Raw genomic sequence first — 17,094 nt, 5'->3', positions numbered from 1 at the left:
GCAACGTGTTTGGAAGAGGTGATTGGTTGTTCTTTTGAAGGGGGCGTGTAAGACCAGGAGGAGGGCGGCTCCAAGAAGGTACCCTTAGAACGCGCAGCCTGGAAATCGAAACGGGTGGAATTTAGGGTGGGGCGACTTCCTATTTCGATTCTAAAGCAGTCTTGGCCTCCTCCGGCCGCCGTAAAAGGGGTTGGGTTTGTGTTCTCCCGCCAATTTAAACCTGAGGGCTAGAACCTGAAGAGATTAGGGACAGTTGTCGGGGGAAGGAAGCGGGGCGGTAAATTTGAGTGCTCTTCTTTAGTTTCTGCAGTTGCAGGTGAGGAGGGGGAAACGCGCTGCTGTAAAGACCTGGGGGTGGGTTCACGTCGAAGGAATAGCGGCCTCATCTCACCTCGGGGCGTTTTTCCCTCAAGGCGCTGGCGGAGAGAATTTGAAGCCGGTTCTTGCTGGTCTGTTGCCCAGCTGGGAGCACTTATGCATGGGGGCCTAATTGACACTTTCATTTCGTTTAATTTGCTAATCGGTTCTCCACCCGGAGTGACCTTAAATCGTTACTCGAATCTAGTCACTCGTCTGCTTAGTATCTTTTACCCTGCGGCACCGAGCATAAACATCCAATCTTGAAGTCGAGGATTCGTTAGCTCCTGCACTGTTTCATTTTTGCTGTGGCCTAGCACCTGCCCCAGACTCGTTCCAGGCTCTGAGCCTGTGCATTCGGCCTGCGTCACTTTTCTCTCCGAGCTTTGCATAATTGGCTTCTTGCTCTTGGCCTTACACTGTCGGTAAGAACTGTTTCCCGTGTTTAGAAACGTCCTGTGACCGTAGCCTAAATCTTCCCTGTTTCCACCAATGAAAATAATAAGTCACCTAACACATAAGACTGAGTGCTTGCCGCGAACCAAGCCTTGTTCTGTGAATATTTAAAACTCCTCTTACAACCTTTGTGGGTAGGTACAACTATGTCCCTGTTACAGAGAATTGAGGAACAAAATCCAGGACGAGTGTCGTAAATATGAAGGAGCACCAAGTCAGAAATCATTCCTTCCCTGTGCTGTACATTCTGTAAATTTTAAAACATATTTCTGCTAGCACTTATCCAAACAGTTGTAATTATTTGGTGGTTGTTCCCCACCAGCGATCGATCCAGGGATTGTTTTCCATCTTTGTATTTAATCCCGCACGCCATACATACAATGAGTTATATAGTCTTTGCTGATGAGATGTTCAAGCGACTGTCCCGGGGTGATATGAATACTCTTTGGTGCAGTCAGAAACCTAATCCAATTTTTCCCTTCTTATTTTCATTTACTGTACGTTACTGGAAACATTATAACAGACTTTTTTTTAAAGTTCAGCTGGAACCTTAACCATCCTTGGATATCCCAGATAGTCTGACTTCAGAGCTTCCACTGTTCATTGCTATCCTGCTTAAAGGTTTATTTCAAATGAAAACTTGTTATAATTTCGAGCTAGGCACACAAAATACTAGAAGCTCTAGGATACATTGCTGAGATCAGATTTATGTTCCTAAACCAATACATTGTTCTCTAATGATAATCATAGCTGTAGTTCCATTTATCTTATTGGTCCAAAGTATCTAGTGACTGCAGAAATAACACAAAGAGGAGTTTTCATTGGATTTATATATATATGTATATGTATATATACATATGCATCTATATTTATAGGGACACATATATCTGTATGTCCTTTTTGTTAAAACTTTTTGTTTTCCAAGGAACTATGTTCTATGCAACAATATAATTTGTTCTCTTATTTTACATACTGTCACAGGGAAAGTAGTGGTTCCTGACTCAGGAAGACAATCTCAGAAACATGTGGAATGATATTGAGTTGCTGACAAGTGATGATACAGGAAGCGGGTACCTAAGTGTTGGCTCAAGAAAAGAACATGGAACCGCTTTATATCAAGTTGATTTGCTAGCGAAGATCTCCTCTGAAAAGGTAATGATTATGATGCTGTTTTCACTCAAAACGTTTTTGCTGAATATTTAGTAAGCCTAGCAGCCACATGGTAAATGTTCTGTAAATGCTGACAGCACTTTCTCGAGGAATCAAGTTTCGGTCTCACATTACTGGAAATTTCCATCTGAATTCTCCCACTATTGTTTTAAGTTCACTATTTTCAAAACTGAACATTTCATAGCTCTTCTTGACGTTTGGACATACAGAATGTATATAAAGTGATATAAAAAGCACCTACCACCAGCTCAGGAAATAAAACATTACCAGTAGAGTTGAAGCCCCTGAGGTCTCTTCCTTTTCCCATGCTCTCCCATACTCCACCCATGAGTTAAGCACACTGCTGAGGTTACATTTATCCTTTTCATGCATTTCTTTCTACGTTTCATTTTCTTCATTTATTTATTTAAAAAATTTTAAGTTTATTTTTATTTTTGAGACAGAGAGAACGAGTGTGCGCATGCAAGTGAGGGAGGGGGAAAGAGAGAGGGAGAGAGAAGCGCAACCAGGCTGCGCACTGACACTGTATAACTTGATGGCAGGGTTCAAACCCATGAACCACGAGATCATGACCTGAGCCGAAGTCAGGCGTGTAACCCACTGAACCACCCAGGCGCCCCTTTCCTCTTTTAATAATAATGCTACCATTCTCAGCCCAGGCTTGAAACCTTATTGTTTGAATCCTATAGAAAAACTCAGATTCTCCTTTTCAGTAACTTGCTTCTGATAAAGTATTATTTTTGTAAACAGAGGGTCTTTTTTTGTAGAGAAAGTACATCTGATTTTTTTCTCAGAGTGTTATAGCCCAAGTTCCCTCCACTTTCCTTAGTCAATGTAATATTTCATTCTCTAAGAAAGAAGGTTTAAATGAAATGAAGAAGAGACAAATTATTAGAAAGAAGAGTTGCATTTTTTAGGGCTTGAAAGGCAGGACCTCTTTCTGGGGACCTTACTCATAAACAGTGGAAATACTTCCTAACTCATTCTGTAAGTCCAGCATTACCCTAATATCCAAACTAGGCAAAGATATTATAAGAAAAGAAAACTGCAATATTTCTCTTTTTTTTTTTTTTTTTTTTTAATTTTTTTTTTCAACGTTTATTTATTTTTGGGACAGAGAGAGACAGAGCATGAACGGGGGAGGGGCAGAGAGAGAGGGAGACACAGAATCGGAAACAGGCTCCAGGCTCCGAGCCATCAGCCCAGAGCCTGACGCGGGGCTCGAACTCACGGATCGCGAGATCTGACCTGAGCTGAAGTCGGTCGCTTAACCGACTGCACCACCCAGGCGCCCCTGCAATATTTCTCTTGAATAGAAATGCAAAAATCCTCAACAAAATATTACTAAATTGAATTCAACAATATATAAAAAAAAGTTATATACTGTGACCAAATAGGATTTATCCCAGGTATGCAAGGTTGCTTAGACATTCAAAAATCAATTAATGTTTAGGTGATGGTTGTAGTAATTACCACCTTATTTTGGTAATCATTTTGTAATATGTATCTATATTAAATCATCACATTGTACACCTTAACCTTACACAATGTTAGATATAAATTGTATCTCAGGGGGGCGCCTGGGTGGCTCAGTCGGTTAAGCGGCCGACTTTGGCTCAGGTCATGATCTCGCGGTCCGTGGGTTCGAGCCCCGCGTCGGGCTCTGTGCTGACAGTTCGGAGCCTGGAGCCTGTTTCGGATTCTGTGTCTCCCTCTCTCTGACCCTCCCCCGTTCATGCTCTGTCTCTCTCTGTCTCAAAAATAAATAAACATTAAAAAAAAATTAAAAAAAAAAAAAAATTGTATTTCAGTAAAGCTGGAAAAATCGGTGTAATGCTTCACATCAACAAACTATTCTTTGATAAAGAATATCTATAAAAAACTTACAGCTAACATCATACTTAGTGGTAAGAAACTAGAAACTTACCCAGTAAGATCAGACCAAGGCAAGATATTCCTCTCACTACTTTCCAACATCATACTAGAAATGTCAGCTAATTCAATAAGACAAGAAAGAGAAAGAAGAGGCATACAGGAAGAAAGAAAGAAAGCTGTCTTTGTTTACACATGACTTGATTGTCTATGTAGAAAATCTGAAAAAACTCCTGAAACTAAAAAGCAATTATAGGGGTGCCTGGGTGGCTCAGTCGGTTAGTTAAGCATCCAACTTCAGCTCAGGTGATGATATCACGGTTCGTGGGTTTGTGGGTTCCAGCCCTGTGTCAGGCTCTGTGCTGACAGCTCAGAGCCTGGAGCCTGCTTCAGATTCTGTGTCTCCCTCTCTCTCTGCCCCTTCCCTGTGCATGCACGTGCTCTCTCTCTCTCTCTCTCTCTCTCTCTCTCTCTCTCAAAAATAAACATTAAAAAATAAATGAACAAAATAAAAATCAGTTATAGCAGGCTCGCAGGATATAAGGTTAATATGCAAAAGTCAGCTGCTTTCCTATATACCAGCAATAAACAAGAAGAATTTGAAATTAAAAACAATCCAAAATAATCTTTGTGACCTTGGATCAGGCAAAGCTTTGTTAGATGTGATGTCATAGGGCGCCTGGGTGGCTCAGTTGGTTGAACATCCGACTTCAGCTCAGGTCATGATTTCACAGTTTGTGAGTTCCGGCCCCATGTCAGGCTCTGCGCTAACAGCTCAGAGCCTGGAGCCTGCTTCAGATTCTGTGTTTCCCTCTCACTGTGCCCCTTCCCCACTCATGGCACAAGCTCTCTCTCTTTCACTCTCTCAAAAAATACATAAACCTTGAAAAAACAAAGCAATCGTGGGATATCACTGCACACCCATCAGAATGGCCAGTATCAACAACACTGACAACACCCAATGCTGACAAGGATGTGGAACACCAGGAACTCTCATTCCATGCTGGTGGAAATGCAAAATGGTACAGCCCACTTTGGAAAACTTTGGGGCAGTTTCTTACGAAACGAAATTATTCTCATACCATACAATCCAGCAGTTGGACCCCATGGTATTTACCCAAAGGAGTTGAAACTAGTATCTATACAAAACCTGCACATGGATGTTTATAGCAGCATTATTTAAAATTGGCAAAACTTGGAATCAACCAAGATATCCTTCAGTAGGTAAGTGGATAAACTGGTACATCCAGACAATGAATTCTTATTCAGCACTAAAAGAAATGAGCTATAAAGCCACAGAAAGGAGGAAACTTAAGTATCTATTACTAAGTGAAAGAAGTCAACCAAAGTGACATACTGTGTGATTCCAGTGATACGACATTTTGGAAAAGGTAAAACTATGGACACAGTGATAAGATCAGTAGTTATCAGGGGTTAGAGGTTGAGGGGAGGAGGGATGAACAGGCACAGCACAGGATATTTAAGGCACTGAAAATGTATAGTATAATAATGGTGGATATATGTCATTACACGTTTGTTTTGACCCACAGAATGTACAATAGGAAGAGTGGATTATAATATAAACTATGGACTCTGGGTGATGATGTGTCAATACAGGTTTTTCAGTTGTAACTAATGTACCAAATGGTGGGAGATGCTGATAATGGAGGAAGCTGTGCATATGTGGAGGCTGGGGATTTTTGGGAATTCTCTGTACCTTCCCTCAATTGCCCTGTGAACCTAAAACTACTCTTAAAAAATAAAGTCCTAAAAAAAAGAAGAGGAGGAAGAAGAGCTATCCAAGCAGAGAGAATTGTATGGGTACGTCCCAGGAAGGTATTGCACGGTTCCTTCTTTGCAGTGCTTTGGGGTAACTTCTTGCTATCAGAAGAAGCAAGTTAAAAGTATTAAGAAGCGTCAGAATGTGGTGGCATTTTCAAGAATTTCACCTGGAAAAGGTGACTGTTGAAACAGGCCCAAAATGAACTGATTGGATTAAAACCCAGCCAGGGAAGATTAAAAACAGTTAACACTGATAGAGCGGATGTTATATATGCAGGGCTATCTTCTGAGCAAATTCAGTCATTTAATGCTCATACAGGCCAGTGTTGTAGGTACAGGAGAGTACAGAGGGGTCAGTGGAGGCATTTGCCCAAGATTACTCAGCAAGTGATTGAGCACTGTCAACCACTGAGCTGTCCAACTGCTTCCAGAAACGTTTGTGTGCAGAGCTCCAAGTACCAGAAGCTGAAGACCGGAGACTCCTATTTGGCTTGCATAGTCATTTTTAAAATGTTGACTTGGCTGTCAATATTTAAAACTCAGAACATTTTGCACAAGGATCCAGTTTTCTGGCGTGGCCATACCAGAGTTGCATTTCCTCGGGGCTTTAATCTGACTGATTCTGCTCTCTTTATTGTTGTCTGTGGGGGTGTGAGCCCTCCTGTTTGCATCCTTCGAGCCGTCATATCCCAGACACTGAGACCTTGTGCCAGTCATGGCTTGTTTGTTTATTTTCATGCCTGCTGACTCCTTCAGGCATAAGATCCATCCTTAGGAAACAAAGACTTGCTCATGAGAATCCCTTGCCCTTTCTTAGCAATCTTGGACTGTTTCCCTATTTTGGACTCTGAATGGATTGATATACCATAGAAAGAAAAGCTTGACTAATTAGATATATGGACTAAAAAAAAGAAAAAAAGTCTTTTCAAATTTTAAATGTAGGTGCTTGGGACTATGATGATACTCTTGGTAAGCATTGTTAAACTGTATAAAAACATTTTATTTTAGTCATGCTTTTCCCTCCCACAGGCCTCGTTAAATCCAAAGATACAAGCATGTAGCCTAAGTAACGGATTTATTATTGTAGTGGATCAATCAGTGATCCTGCTTGACAGTGTTTGTAGATTGCTTCAACTGCATCTTATATTTGGTAAGTCTAATGTAATGAAATAAAATAAATGGGAAGTCAGATATAGCTTTCTGCCAATTTCTACTGCATTGCCTTTTCTTTACTTCATTATTTCTAAGACTTGAAATTGGACTATTTCAAGAAATTAATCTTGAATGCCTTTTTGTACAAAGAGTACTAGATGCAAGGGATCCTGAGATTAGCCCCTTCCTCAGTAAATCTAAAGGGTACACGTGAAACAAAAATTGACTTTACTTGCCCGGTTTTTAAAATTAGAATTACTGTAGAAACCAGTTGAGCTCATTTGTGTTCACATTCCTGAATCTTGTACATAATTTCAATATCAAAACAGGTATTTGAATAGTTTTAGAATATATATAGCCGTGTAAAAAGTTTTTAAATTACTTATAAATTCTTCGTTGAGTTGAAGGACTTCAAGTATATGCAAATGTGGACGTAAGAATAAGGGACAAGTCAGTGAGTGTGCTGAAATATAGGTGAAAACATTGTGAATGCTTTTTCTGAAATTGTGAGTGGTGGTTGTTGAAGTGTTTGTTTAAGAACTTAGACAACAGAAAAAGTCAGGAGGTATGCATGTGAGAAGCCAATCCTGATCGCAGTATGGAGGCAAGGAACTCCCTATTTTGTGGAATCTTAATGTATCTACCCTGAATGATCCACAAGATTGACAGTTTCATCATGGAGTAGTGGGCTGTGTTAACATGTAATACACTTGTAGAAAGTGTTTATGTCTCATCTTATCCGCAAGGGCTATCCTGAGGGCTCCAGTCAGTGCTGCAACATGCATGTCTCTTCCAAAGTATCTTTTCCTGCTCTACTTTTTCTTTTTGCCAGAAAATTTACCACCTTCTTACATATCATGTAATTTATTATGCTCTAATTGTTTACCATGTATTTCTGCCTTGGGATTTGAGCTCCATGAAGGTGGGACTCTTTTGTTACTATTCTTAGATACATGCAAAAGACCTAGGCCATTGCTTAGCGTGCAGTAAGTGCTCAGTAAATCTTTGTTCACTGAATACAAGAGTAACATTCTCTTTAAAAAATTTTTTTAGTTTATTTATCTGAGAAAGTGAGAATGTACAAGCAGGGGAGGAGCAGAGAAAGAGAGAGGAGACAGAGAATCCCAAGCAAGCTCTGCACTGCCAGTGCGGAGCCCAATGCAGGGCTCAGACTCACAAACTGTGAGATCATGACCTGAGCCGAAGTCAAACACTTAACCAACTGAGCCACCCAGGTGCCCCACATTATTTTATTTTATTTTATTTTATTTTATTTTATTTTATTTTATTTTATTTTATTTTATTCTTGTTTAAATAATTTATTGTCAAGTTAGCTTACATACAGATACAGTGTTTACAGTGTATACAGTGTAGTCTTGTCTTCAGTAATAGATTCCTGTGATTCATCTCTTACATAGAATACCCAGTGCTCATCCCAGCAAGTGCCCTCCTCAATGCCCGTGCCCCATTTTCACTGCCTCCTCACCCTCAACCCCTCCCCCCCCACATTCTTTTTTAATCACCACCTTTTGGAAGTATTTAAGAGAAACTTGTATAGTTGGCTTTTAATGACAAAATTTGCAAATTTCTTGTATTGATTGAAAATAAACGTTTTTGAAGGAAGCTTATAACTTTTTGTTTTTTAGTGCAAAAAGATGGTTTTATTAAAGCAAGAGGACAGGACCTGTGGGCAGAAAGAGTTGTGGGAAGCTTGTAACTTTGATTTGAAATTTTCAGATACCGAAGTGGATGTAGTTGGCCTATGTCAAGAAGGAAAGTTTCTTTTGGTTGGGGAGAGAAGCGGCAACTTACATCTTATTCACGTAACATCGAAGCAAACATTACTCACTAATGTAAGACCCTGTTAACGTTTTTCTTTTTGTTACCTAAATTTGAAATTATCTCTTAGACAACGAAAACTAATAAACCGTTGCTTAATTTGTGCTTTAAATGGAAAAAATAATGTTCTTTACATGAAATTTTAAGAACCATACCTCAGAAACATGAAGTAAATGCAAAATTTAAAAATTAAGATTTGAAGATAGTACGCTTGTCCAAAATAGTTTTCCACTTCAAAATTAAAATGTTTGGAACATAGGCAGAATTATTGCTAATAATAATTGATAACCCTGGGCTTTAGAGAATATAACCCTTAATTGTGTTTTCTGAGTTTAATCTTATCATTTGAAATGAATTTGCAATTAGGCTTTTATTCAGAAAGCTAATGATGAAAATCAGCGTACTTACCGGAATCTTGTTATTGAAAAAGACGGTTCAAGTGAAGGTAAGTTTTTTGAATATTTTTTAATGCTCTCTGACTAATATCCAATCAAAAAATCAACTTTATAGTTAATAAATTACATGACTCTATTTTTATGCTTTGTATACAATGTTAAATTTTCTAGTGATTCAAGTAATATTATTGTAAGAAATAAGTTTTTTATTTTAGTCCTTTTCAGAGGTTTAAATGTTCTCCTAAATATAATATTCTAAACTCATTTTTACCATTTTGAGAATTCTATAGATTACCAAGGAGAATTATATTCTTTTAAAATGTTTTTGTAGGTTTTAGCATATTTATCATATTTTTATTTCAACAAATGTTAACTATACTTAATTTATTTCAATATATCTAAGATTCTTTTTTCTTTTTTTTTGGCAAATGCACTTTGATTTATAAAGTTTCAAGGAAGTTAACATTGTTTTTGCAAATAACAGTTCTTTGTAAATAAGCTTTATCTGTATCATTAGTATATTATTTGATGATTAGAATTTAAATGAGCAAATTGACATATTTTTAAGCTACGTCCAAACACTGGCTTAAATTTCATATCCACACACCTTTTAGAGAAACTGGTTTGATTTTCCTTCAATAGGTACCTATCATATGCTGCTGCTTACAAACAATGGATTTTTTTGTATTACAAACCTTCAGCTTGCAAAAATTCAACAAGGTAAGTAATGGATTTTTCTTATTATTGATTTGCAGCAATATTTCTTATTAGTTTTGGGGTAAAATTTTAAATATTTTCTTTAAGAATATTATTTTAGGGGGCACCTGGATGGCTCCATCGGTTAAGCGTCCAACTCTTGATTTCAGTTCAGGTCATGATCTCACAGTTCATGAGTTCAAGGCCTGTATCAGGCTCCGTGCTAAGGATTCTCTCTCTGCCTCTCTCCCCTGTCTCTCTCTCACAAAATAAATAAATATTTTTTTAAAAAAGAGAGAGGGTGGGGTGCCTGGGTGGCGCAGTCGGTTAAGCGTCCGGCTTCAGCCAGGTCACGATCTCGCGGTCCGTGAGTTTGAGCCCCGCGTCAGGCTCTGGGCTGATGGCTCAGAGCCTGGAGCCTGTTTCCGATTCTGTGTCTCCCTCCCTCGTTCATGCTCTGTCTCTCTCTGTCCCCAAAATAAATAAACGTTGAAAAAAAAAAATTAAAAAAAAAATAAAATAAAATAAAAAATAAAAAAGAGAGAGGGTGCCTGGGTGGCTCAGTCGGTTAAGTGTCTGACTTCAGCACAGGTCCTGATCTCACAGTTTGTGAGTTTGAGCCCCAGATTGGGCTCTCTGCTGTCAGTGTGGAGCCTGCTTTGGATCTTCTGTCTCCCTCTCTCTGCCCCTCCCCTGCTCTCTCTCTCAAAAATAAATAAACATTAAAAAAAAGAGAATATTATTTTAGTTTCATTAGATTCTATGATACTGCATATACTTTTTTTTAAGTATTCATATTATGTTTCTCCATTATGAGGGCTGCAACAGAATCTGAGGAAATGTACTTTGTTTATAGCCTTTAAGGGGTTTATAGCTTAGCTGGGGAGACAAGACACACACTAGCATAATAATAAATGCTCTTTGATGGAAAGAATGAACCTGGAAACTGAAGTGACTATATAAACATGTTAACAATAATAGACAATAATTCATAGTATGTGCTAAGTGAATGGATGGATCATACATTCCTGTGAGCTGGGAAAGGTTAAGGAATTAGTTCAGAGCATGTGTTCAGCAAGTTCCTTAAATAATCTGTGTTCCAAGAACATACAAGGTCCTGGGGATACTACAAGACATAGTTCTTCATAGTGTGATGAAGAAGCCAGACAAGTAAAAGAGCTCTACCAAAATGGTGTGCAAAGTGATGAAGACTTTACAGGTAGGACTTCAGAGCTTGGATAGAAGAGTTGGAGCAGGAAGAAGACCCTCTTAGGAGGGAGAAACATGATAAGGGAAGGTATGGAGAAGCATTCCAGGGACAAAAAGGCAGCCTGGCTGGTGTCCTGACTATGACATATTGTCACAGTTGATATCAGTGGTCAAGGGCAAAACTGAAAAGTCAACATTTCTTTATTAGTTTTTGACCTGTGTTCTTCTCACTAGATTGTATGTAATTTTGACTTAACACACAAGGGTGACTTGTGTGTATTTCATAGGTTAATACTATAAATTTAGTCTGCTTTCTCCTTTCATACAGCAATTGAGAATGTAGACTTCAACACAGCAAAAAAGGTAAGAAAACAAAACCACATTGTCTTGTTGATTCTTATATTTAATATAAGTTTGGGGAGAGCATTTCTGGATATTGTCTAGTGGCTAACGTTTTAGGAATTAGTGTGATATAACATTTTAATAACATTTCCATTTTAAAATGCATTTATAGGAGCACCTGGCTGGCTCCTTTGATGGAATATGCAACTCTTGGTCTCGGGGTTGTGAGTTCAAGCCCCATGTTGGGTATAGAGATTACTTAATAAAATCTTAGGGGTGCCAGAGTGGCTCAGTTGGTTAAGTGTCCGACTTCAGCTCAGGTCATGATCTTGCGGTTTGTGGGTTCAAGCCCCGTATCAGGCTCTGTGCTGACAGCTCAGAGCCTGGAGTCTGCTTTGGATTCTGTGTCTCCTTCTCTTTCTGCTCCTCTTCCACTCGCTCTCTGTCTCTCAAAAATATAAACGTTTAAAAAAAATTTTTTTAATAAAATCTTAAAAAAATATCTTGGGCCCACTGGGTAGCTCAGTCAGTTAAGCATCCAGCTCTTGATTTCGGCTCAGGTATTCCCAAGGTCATAAGATCCCTGTGTTGGGCTCCATGCTAAGCATGGAGCCTGCTTAAGAATCTCCCTCTCCCTCTCTCTCTGCACCCCCAACTTGTGTGCGCTCTCTCTCTCTCTCTCTCTCTCTCAAAATAAAAAAATAAAAATAAAGCCTTTCAAAAAAAAAAGATATCTATTTAAAAAAAACAGGAGCTCCTGGGTGGCTCAGTTGGTTGGGTATCTGACTCTTGATTTCAGCTGGGTTCGAGCCCTGTGTCATGCTCTGCGCTGACAGTGCAGAGCTTGATTGAGATTCTCTTTGTCTCTCTCTGCCCCTTCCCTGCTTGCACTGTCTCTCATTCCATCTTTCAAAATAAATAAACTTAGAAAATAAACAAAAAAAGTAAAAATGCATTTATAACAGATGGATTTAATTCATTTTTATCTTTCCAAGGAATTTCGACGGTGGAGCATATATATAACGTTCTTATTTTTGTTTAATTTTGCAGTTACAAGGACAAATCAAGTCCAGTTTTATTTCTACTGAAAATCACCATACTCTTGGTTGTCTCAATCTTGTGGCTGGAGATTTAGCCAGTGAAATTCCTGTGATAATTGGGGTAATTCTTTCTATAAAATTTTAGTTTTTTGCTTCAGAAGTGTTTCTTCATTAACATGGTTTTGGTTAAATTACAAATTAATTTGTAATATATTAACAGAAGCAGGGAAATTATAAAATTAAGGTCATAAAATTAACTCAGTAAGTATACCTAAGTTTCTCTGTTGGAAAATATTGCGTCTTTATTTTCACTAGTTTCTTCCTGAAATTTAGCATTTCTTTCAATTATGAGTCTAGATAAAAACAACAACAAAAATCTAATTATATTCAAGAAGTAGGCAAAAATTCAACATAATTATAGCATTTACAACGTTTTTACCTACCAAATTTGTATTTCGTATTAACAAGCAGGCACATTTGTCTATTCTGTGTATCTGGTTCAATATTTCATTAGGGTTTCAAATGATTTAATATTTATAAATTTAAAAAAAAAGTTGTGGTTACTTTAATGAAAATACTTAATCAGAAACTATATCTCATACTACTGGAGGAGGTCTTGAAGTTTACCCCATGTCTTTGGAGTGAGTTGCCTGAATATGCCCACTCCTTATTAAATATTCACGTGATAACAGTGAACAGCAAACTTTGCTGTTCTTGCCATCCTGTTCTGTTGAAGGCAATCTAAAAGGGGAACTGGAAGATAAAAAGCTAGTTGGGCTTGAGTACATAAGTATATTCTGAAATATGTAATGTGTACAACTTGGGTGTTTCTGCTTTGAGGAGAATTCAGATCTAGGAACGAAATTCGCAATTGATGTGCTATTTTACCTCTGTAGGGAACTGGTAATTGTGCATTCTCAAAATGGGAACCAGACTCTTCCAAGAAAGGAATGACAGTTAAGAATGTTCTTGATGCAGAGATTATTAAAGGTAAAATAAGTTCATGAAACTACTTGGGGTCAACACTAGCAAGTTTTAATTTTCAGGTCAGTATCATCCTGAGTCTGGCAAACAGGCCATTTTACCTTACTGCTCTTTGAAACACGCCAGGTTAGTTAGATAATTGTCCATGTATGCTTGACATGTTGCAGTTTTTACTCTTCGTTTTAGGAGATTTTACATTTTAGTGGTCATCTAAAAATACATAGAGGCAGGAGCACCTGGGTGGCTCAGTCAGTTAAGCATCTCACTCCGAGTTTCAGCTCAGGTCATGATCCCGTGGTTTCATGACTTCAAGCCTGGCGTCAGGTTCTGGGCTGGAAGCCCAGAGCCTGCTTGGGATTCTTACTCTCCCTCTTTCTCTGCCCCTCCCCCACTCATGCTATTTCCATCTCTCTCAAAATAAAGTTAAAAAATATATATGTATACATGTAGACATATATGTATATATATATATAAAGAGGCGAATGTGAGAACGCAAACTTTAGTTGTAGTAGGTCTGCCTTTCCATAAACATGATAGTTTATTATTTAAATGTGGCTATCTGTAATACAGAAATGTAGTTCTTACACACCTTGCTTTCTCTTTTGTAGGTGCAAAGAAGTTCCAGTTGATAGACAATCTACTTTTTGTTCTTGATACTGATGTATGTTTCTGATATTTCTCCTTCAATGTTTTCAGTTGGTATTATGTGATATTTGTCATACTTAACAAAGATGAGGACTTTAAGTGGGGTGGATTACTATCTGGTGTGCTATGCTTTATTTCAGTACATAAATCAAAAAGATCCTACAATGTAAGATCCTGAAATATCATTAAGAAGATGTATCCGTGAAATGTCTCCTTTTGCAGAATGTGCTGAGCTTGTGGGATATTTACACTCTGACTCCCATATGGAACTGGCCCTCTCTTCACATTGAAGAGTTTCTTCTTACCACAGAAGCAGAGTCTCCTTCATCAGTCACGTGGTACATTATGATGCTAGTAGTGTTTCCTTTCTTTTAGAATCAGGCTTCTTTTTTTTTTTTTTTTTAAATTTTTTCAATGTTTATTTATTTTTGGGACAGAGAGAGACAGAGCATGAACGGGGGAGGGGCAGAGAGAGAGGGAGACACAGAATCGGAAACAGGCTCCAGGCTCTGAGCCATCAGCCCAGAGCCTGACGGCGGGACTCGAACTCACGGACCGCGAGATCGTGACCTGGCTGAAGTCGGACGCTTAACCGACTGCACCACCCAGGCGCCCCTAGAATCAGGCTTCTTGATCGTTGATTATGTATTACATTCTAACTAACTCTGGACAGACTGACAGGGTAAGGATCATTCCATTGCTGGCCAGATTCATTGAGAACAAATAGGTAGTTCAAACCTCCAAGTGGTTGTGTTAGAAAGAGTGTTAATCTGGGCTATAAACGTGAAGAAACCAGGTTCAGTGTCTTTGTGGGAATCAATTTTAACCTTTAAGAATACCCCTTGACTTAGCTTCTATGTAGCAATTGGCAAAACTTATTTTATTCACTTAAACCTTCTTTTCTCTCTTAGGCAAGGGATTACAAATCTCAAATTAGTAGCTCTGACAATTACTGCTGATAAGGTATTGGAAGATTTTATTTCACATTTGTCCATATTATGTGTTAGAAATAGCATTAACTAATATGAAAGTAGTTAAGTAGTGCCCACTTGACAAATCAGAAATAATCCTGCAGAGTTCTTTTTTCCTCATAAAAAAATGGATATGTCTCAGCTCCCCAATAAAAAAAATATTTTTTAATCTTTATTTATTTTTGAGAGAGAGAGAGAGAGTGTGTGAGCAGGGGAGGAACAGAGAGAGACACACACACACAGAATCCGAAGCAGGCTCCAGGCTCTAGACTCTGAGCGTGAGCACAAAGCCCAACACGGGGCTCGAACTCAGGAACCCTGAGATCATGACCTGAGCCGAAGTTGGATGCTGAACTGACTGAGCCATCCAGGCACCCCTCAGCTCCCTATTTTAAATGGAGCATTGCAGGATTAAAAATATCTACAAGGGGGTGCTTTGGTGGCTCAGTCAGTTAAGTGTCCAACTCTTGATTTCGGCTCAGGTCATGATCTCACAGTTCGTGAGTTTGAGCCCCATGTCGGGCTCTGCACTGATGGTGTGGAGCCTGCTTGGGATTCTCTCTCTCCCTCTCTCTCCCACTCCCCTGCTCACTCTTCCTCAAAAATAAATAAACTTTAAAAATATATATCCACAAGAAAATGTTCATTAGAGTGACTCATACAGTTCTGGTACTGAGGAATTACATGCATCCTAAATACAAATTGTAGAATGAACACCAGATGTACAGTTTTTTATTCAACAGATTTGAAAGGTGGAATAGAGCATAATTTTATATGTAACATTTAAATAATACAGCAATGGTCTTCGTTATAAAATTGTTTTTGCATTTAGTTTTGTACTAAGTGTTTTAATCTAGCCACTTGATATAAAGTGCTATCTTATCCTTGTAGGTTTATATGACCTACTAAATTAATTGCTCTTCTCTTTTTCTTAGATGAAAAATCTTGTGGTTTATTCATTACCTATGATGGAAATACTGTATTCTTTGGAAGTATCTAGCGTTTCATCTCTGGTCCAGTCAGGAATTAGCACAGTAAGTTGATGTGTATTTTATACTTTATAATAAAAAAAATTAAGAATAAGCTAAGGGGTGCCTGCCTGACTGAGAAGAGCATTCGACCCTTGATCTTCGGGTCGTAAGTTTGAGCTCCACACTGGGTGTAGAGATACTTAAATAAATAAAAACTTAAAACAAACTAAGCATGAGTGGAACTGGTGTAATACCTGAATAGAGCTCAGGTTTATAACTATATTTGTTGTTACCAGAGGTTCTCAAATATACTTGCCCAAACCAAGTCTTCATGTAAGAAAAAGAAAAGCATATTAATCAAATGAAACCTGAACCATCTGCTTATTCAGTTTTCTTGTGTCTCCACAGGAAATATGAATGATAAGCAATTCGGGTGGAGGGTCATTGCTTTTACTGATTTATCTTTTAATTTTAATCTTTCAAAAAACATTTTACTACGTTTGTTTCGTGTCTTCACACACAGATGCACACATATGCACACACACAGACACACTATATTTTTCCAAACTATTTGGAATTTACTTGCAGACGTCATGGCCTGTTACCCCTAAATGCATCAGCAGGTCTCTCCTGAGAATAAGGGCATTTTTCTATAATACCGGTATTAAATTTAACATTAATACAATACTGTTCCGAAATACACCATCCAGATCCAAATTTTACCAATTGTGCCAATTACTTTAAAGCTGTTTTTTTGTTTTGTTTTATTTTTGTTTTTTCCTTAATCCAGGATCTAATCAAGCATCATATATGGAATTTTGTTGTCATGGTCACATGGTCTACTATAATGTGCAATAGTTCCTTAGTCTTTTTTTCCAAGACATTGACATTTCCAACGTTTATTTATTTTTGGGACAGAGAGAGACAGAGTATGAACGGGGGAGGGGCAGAGAGAGAGGGAGACACAGAATCGGAAACAGGCTCCAGGCTCTGAGCCATCAGCCCAGGGCCCGACGCGGGGCTCGAACTCACGGACTGCGAGATCGTGACCTGGCTGAAGTCGGATGCTTAACCGACTGCGCCACCCAGGCGCCCCAAGACATTGACATTTCCAAATCCTAGCCTGTTGTACAGTGTCCCTCTATTTGGATTTGTCTGGTTATTGCATCATAATTAGACACATGCTGAGCTTCCTTGGCAAGGATACCACATA

At 38.5% G+C, this 17,094-nt stretch overlaps 1 protein-coding gene across 3 annotated transcripts in view; it reads left to right on the top strand.

The window, feature by feature from the left end:
• KNTC1 (kinetochore associated 1) overlaps positions 1 to 17,094 on the top strand; it is a 75,914-nt gene that overhangs the window by 156 nt on the left and 58,664 nt on the right. The window contains exons 1-13 of one of the 3 annotated variants that reach the window (XM_045458592.1): positions 193 to 316; positions 1,795 to 1,965; positions 6,667 to 6,787; positions 8,527 to 8,642; positions 8,995 to 9,073; positions 9,666 to 9,743; positions 11,257 to 11,291; positions 12,321 to 12,431; positions 13,207 to 13,300; positions 13,903 to 13,955; positions 14,162 to 14,277; positions 14,851 to 14,902; positions 15,846 to 15,944. In XM_045458592.1, the coding sequence (XP_045314548.1) occupies positions 1,837 to 1,965; positions 6,667 to 6,787; positions 8,527 to 8,642; positions 8,995 to 9,073; positions 9,666 to 9,743; positions 11,257 to 11,291; positions 12,321 to 12,431; positions 13,207 to 13,300; positions 13,903 to 13,955; positions 14,162 to 14,277; positions 14,851 to 14,902; positions 15,846 to 15,944 (1,083 nt within the window). In that variant the 5' untranslated portion in view covers positions 193 to 316; positions 1,795 to 1,836. Of the gene's footprint in view, positions 1 to 192; positions 317 to 1,794; positions 1,966 to 6,666; positions 6,788 to 8,526; positions 8,643 to 8,994; positions 9,074 to 9,665; positions 9,744 to 11,256; positions 11,292 to 12,320; positions 12,432 to 13,206; positions 13,301 to 13,902; positions 13,956 to 14,161; positions 14,278 to 14,850; positions 14,903 to 15,845; positions 15,945 to 17,094 lie in introns of those variants that run through there. The other 2 variants (XM_045458590.1, XM_045458591.1) reach the window with 2 other exon arrangements.

Source organism: Leopardus geoffroyi, chromosome D3 (genome assembly GCF_018350155.1).
Source record: "Leopardus geoffroyi isolate Oge1 chromosome D3, O.geoffroyi_Oge1_pat1.0, whole genome shotgun sequence".
NCBI classification, from domain to species: Eukaryota; Metazoa; Chordata; class Mammalia; order Carnivora; family Felidae; genus Leopardus; species Leopardus geoffroyi.
This window is presented reverse-complemented; position numbering and strand designations above follow the sequence as displayed.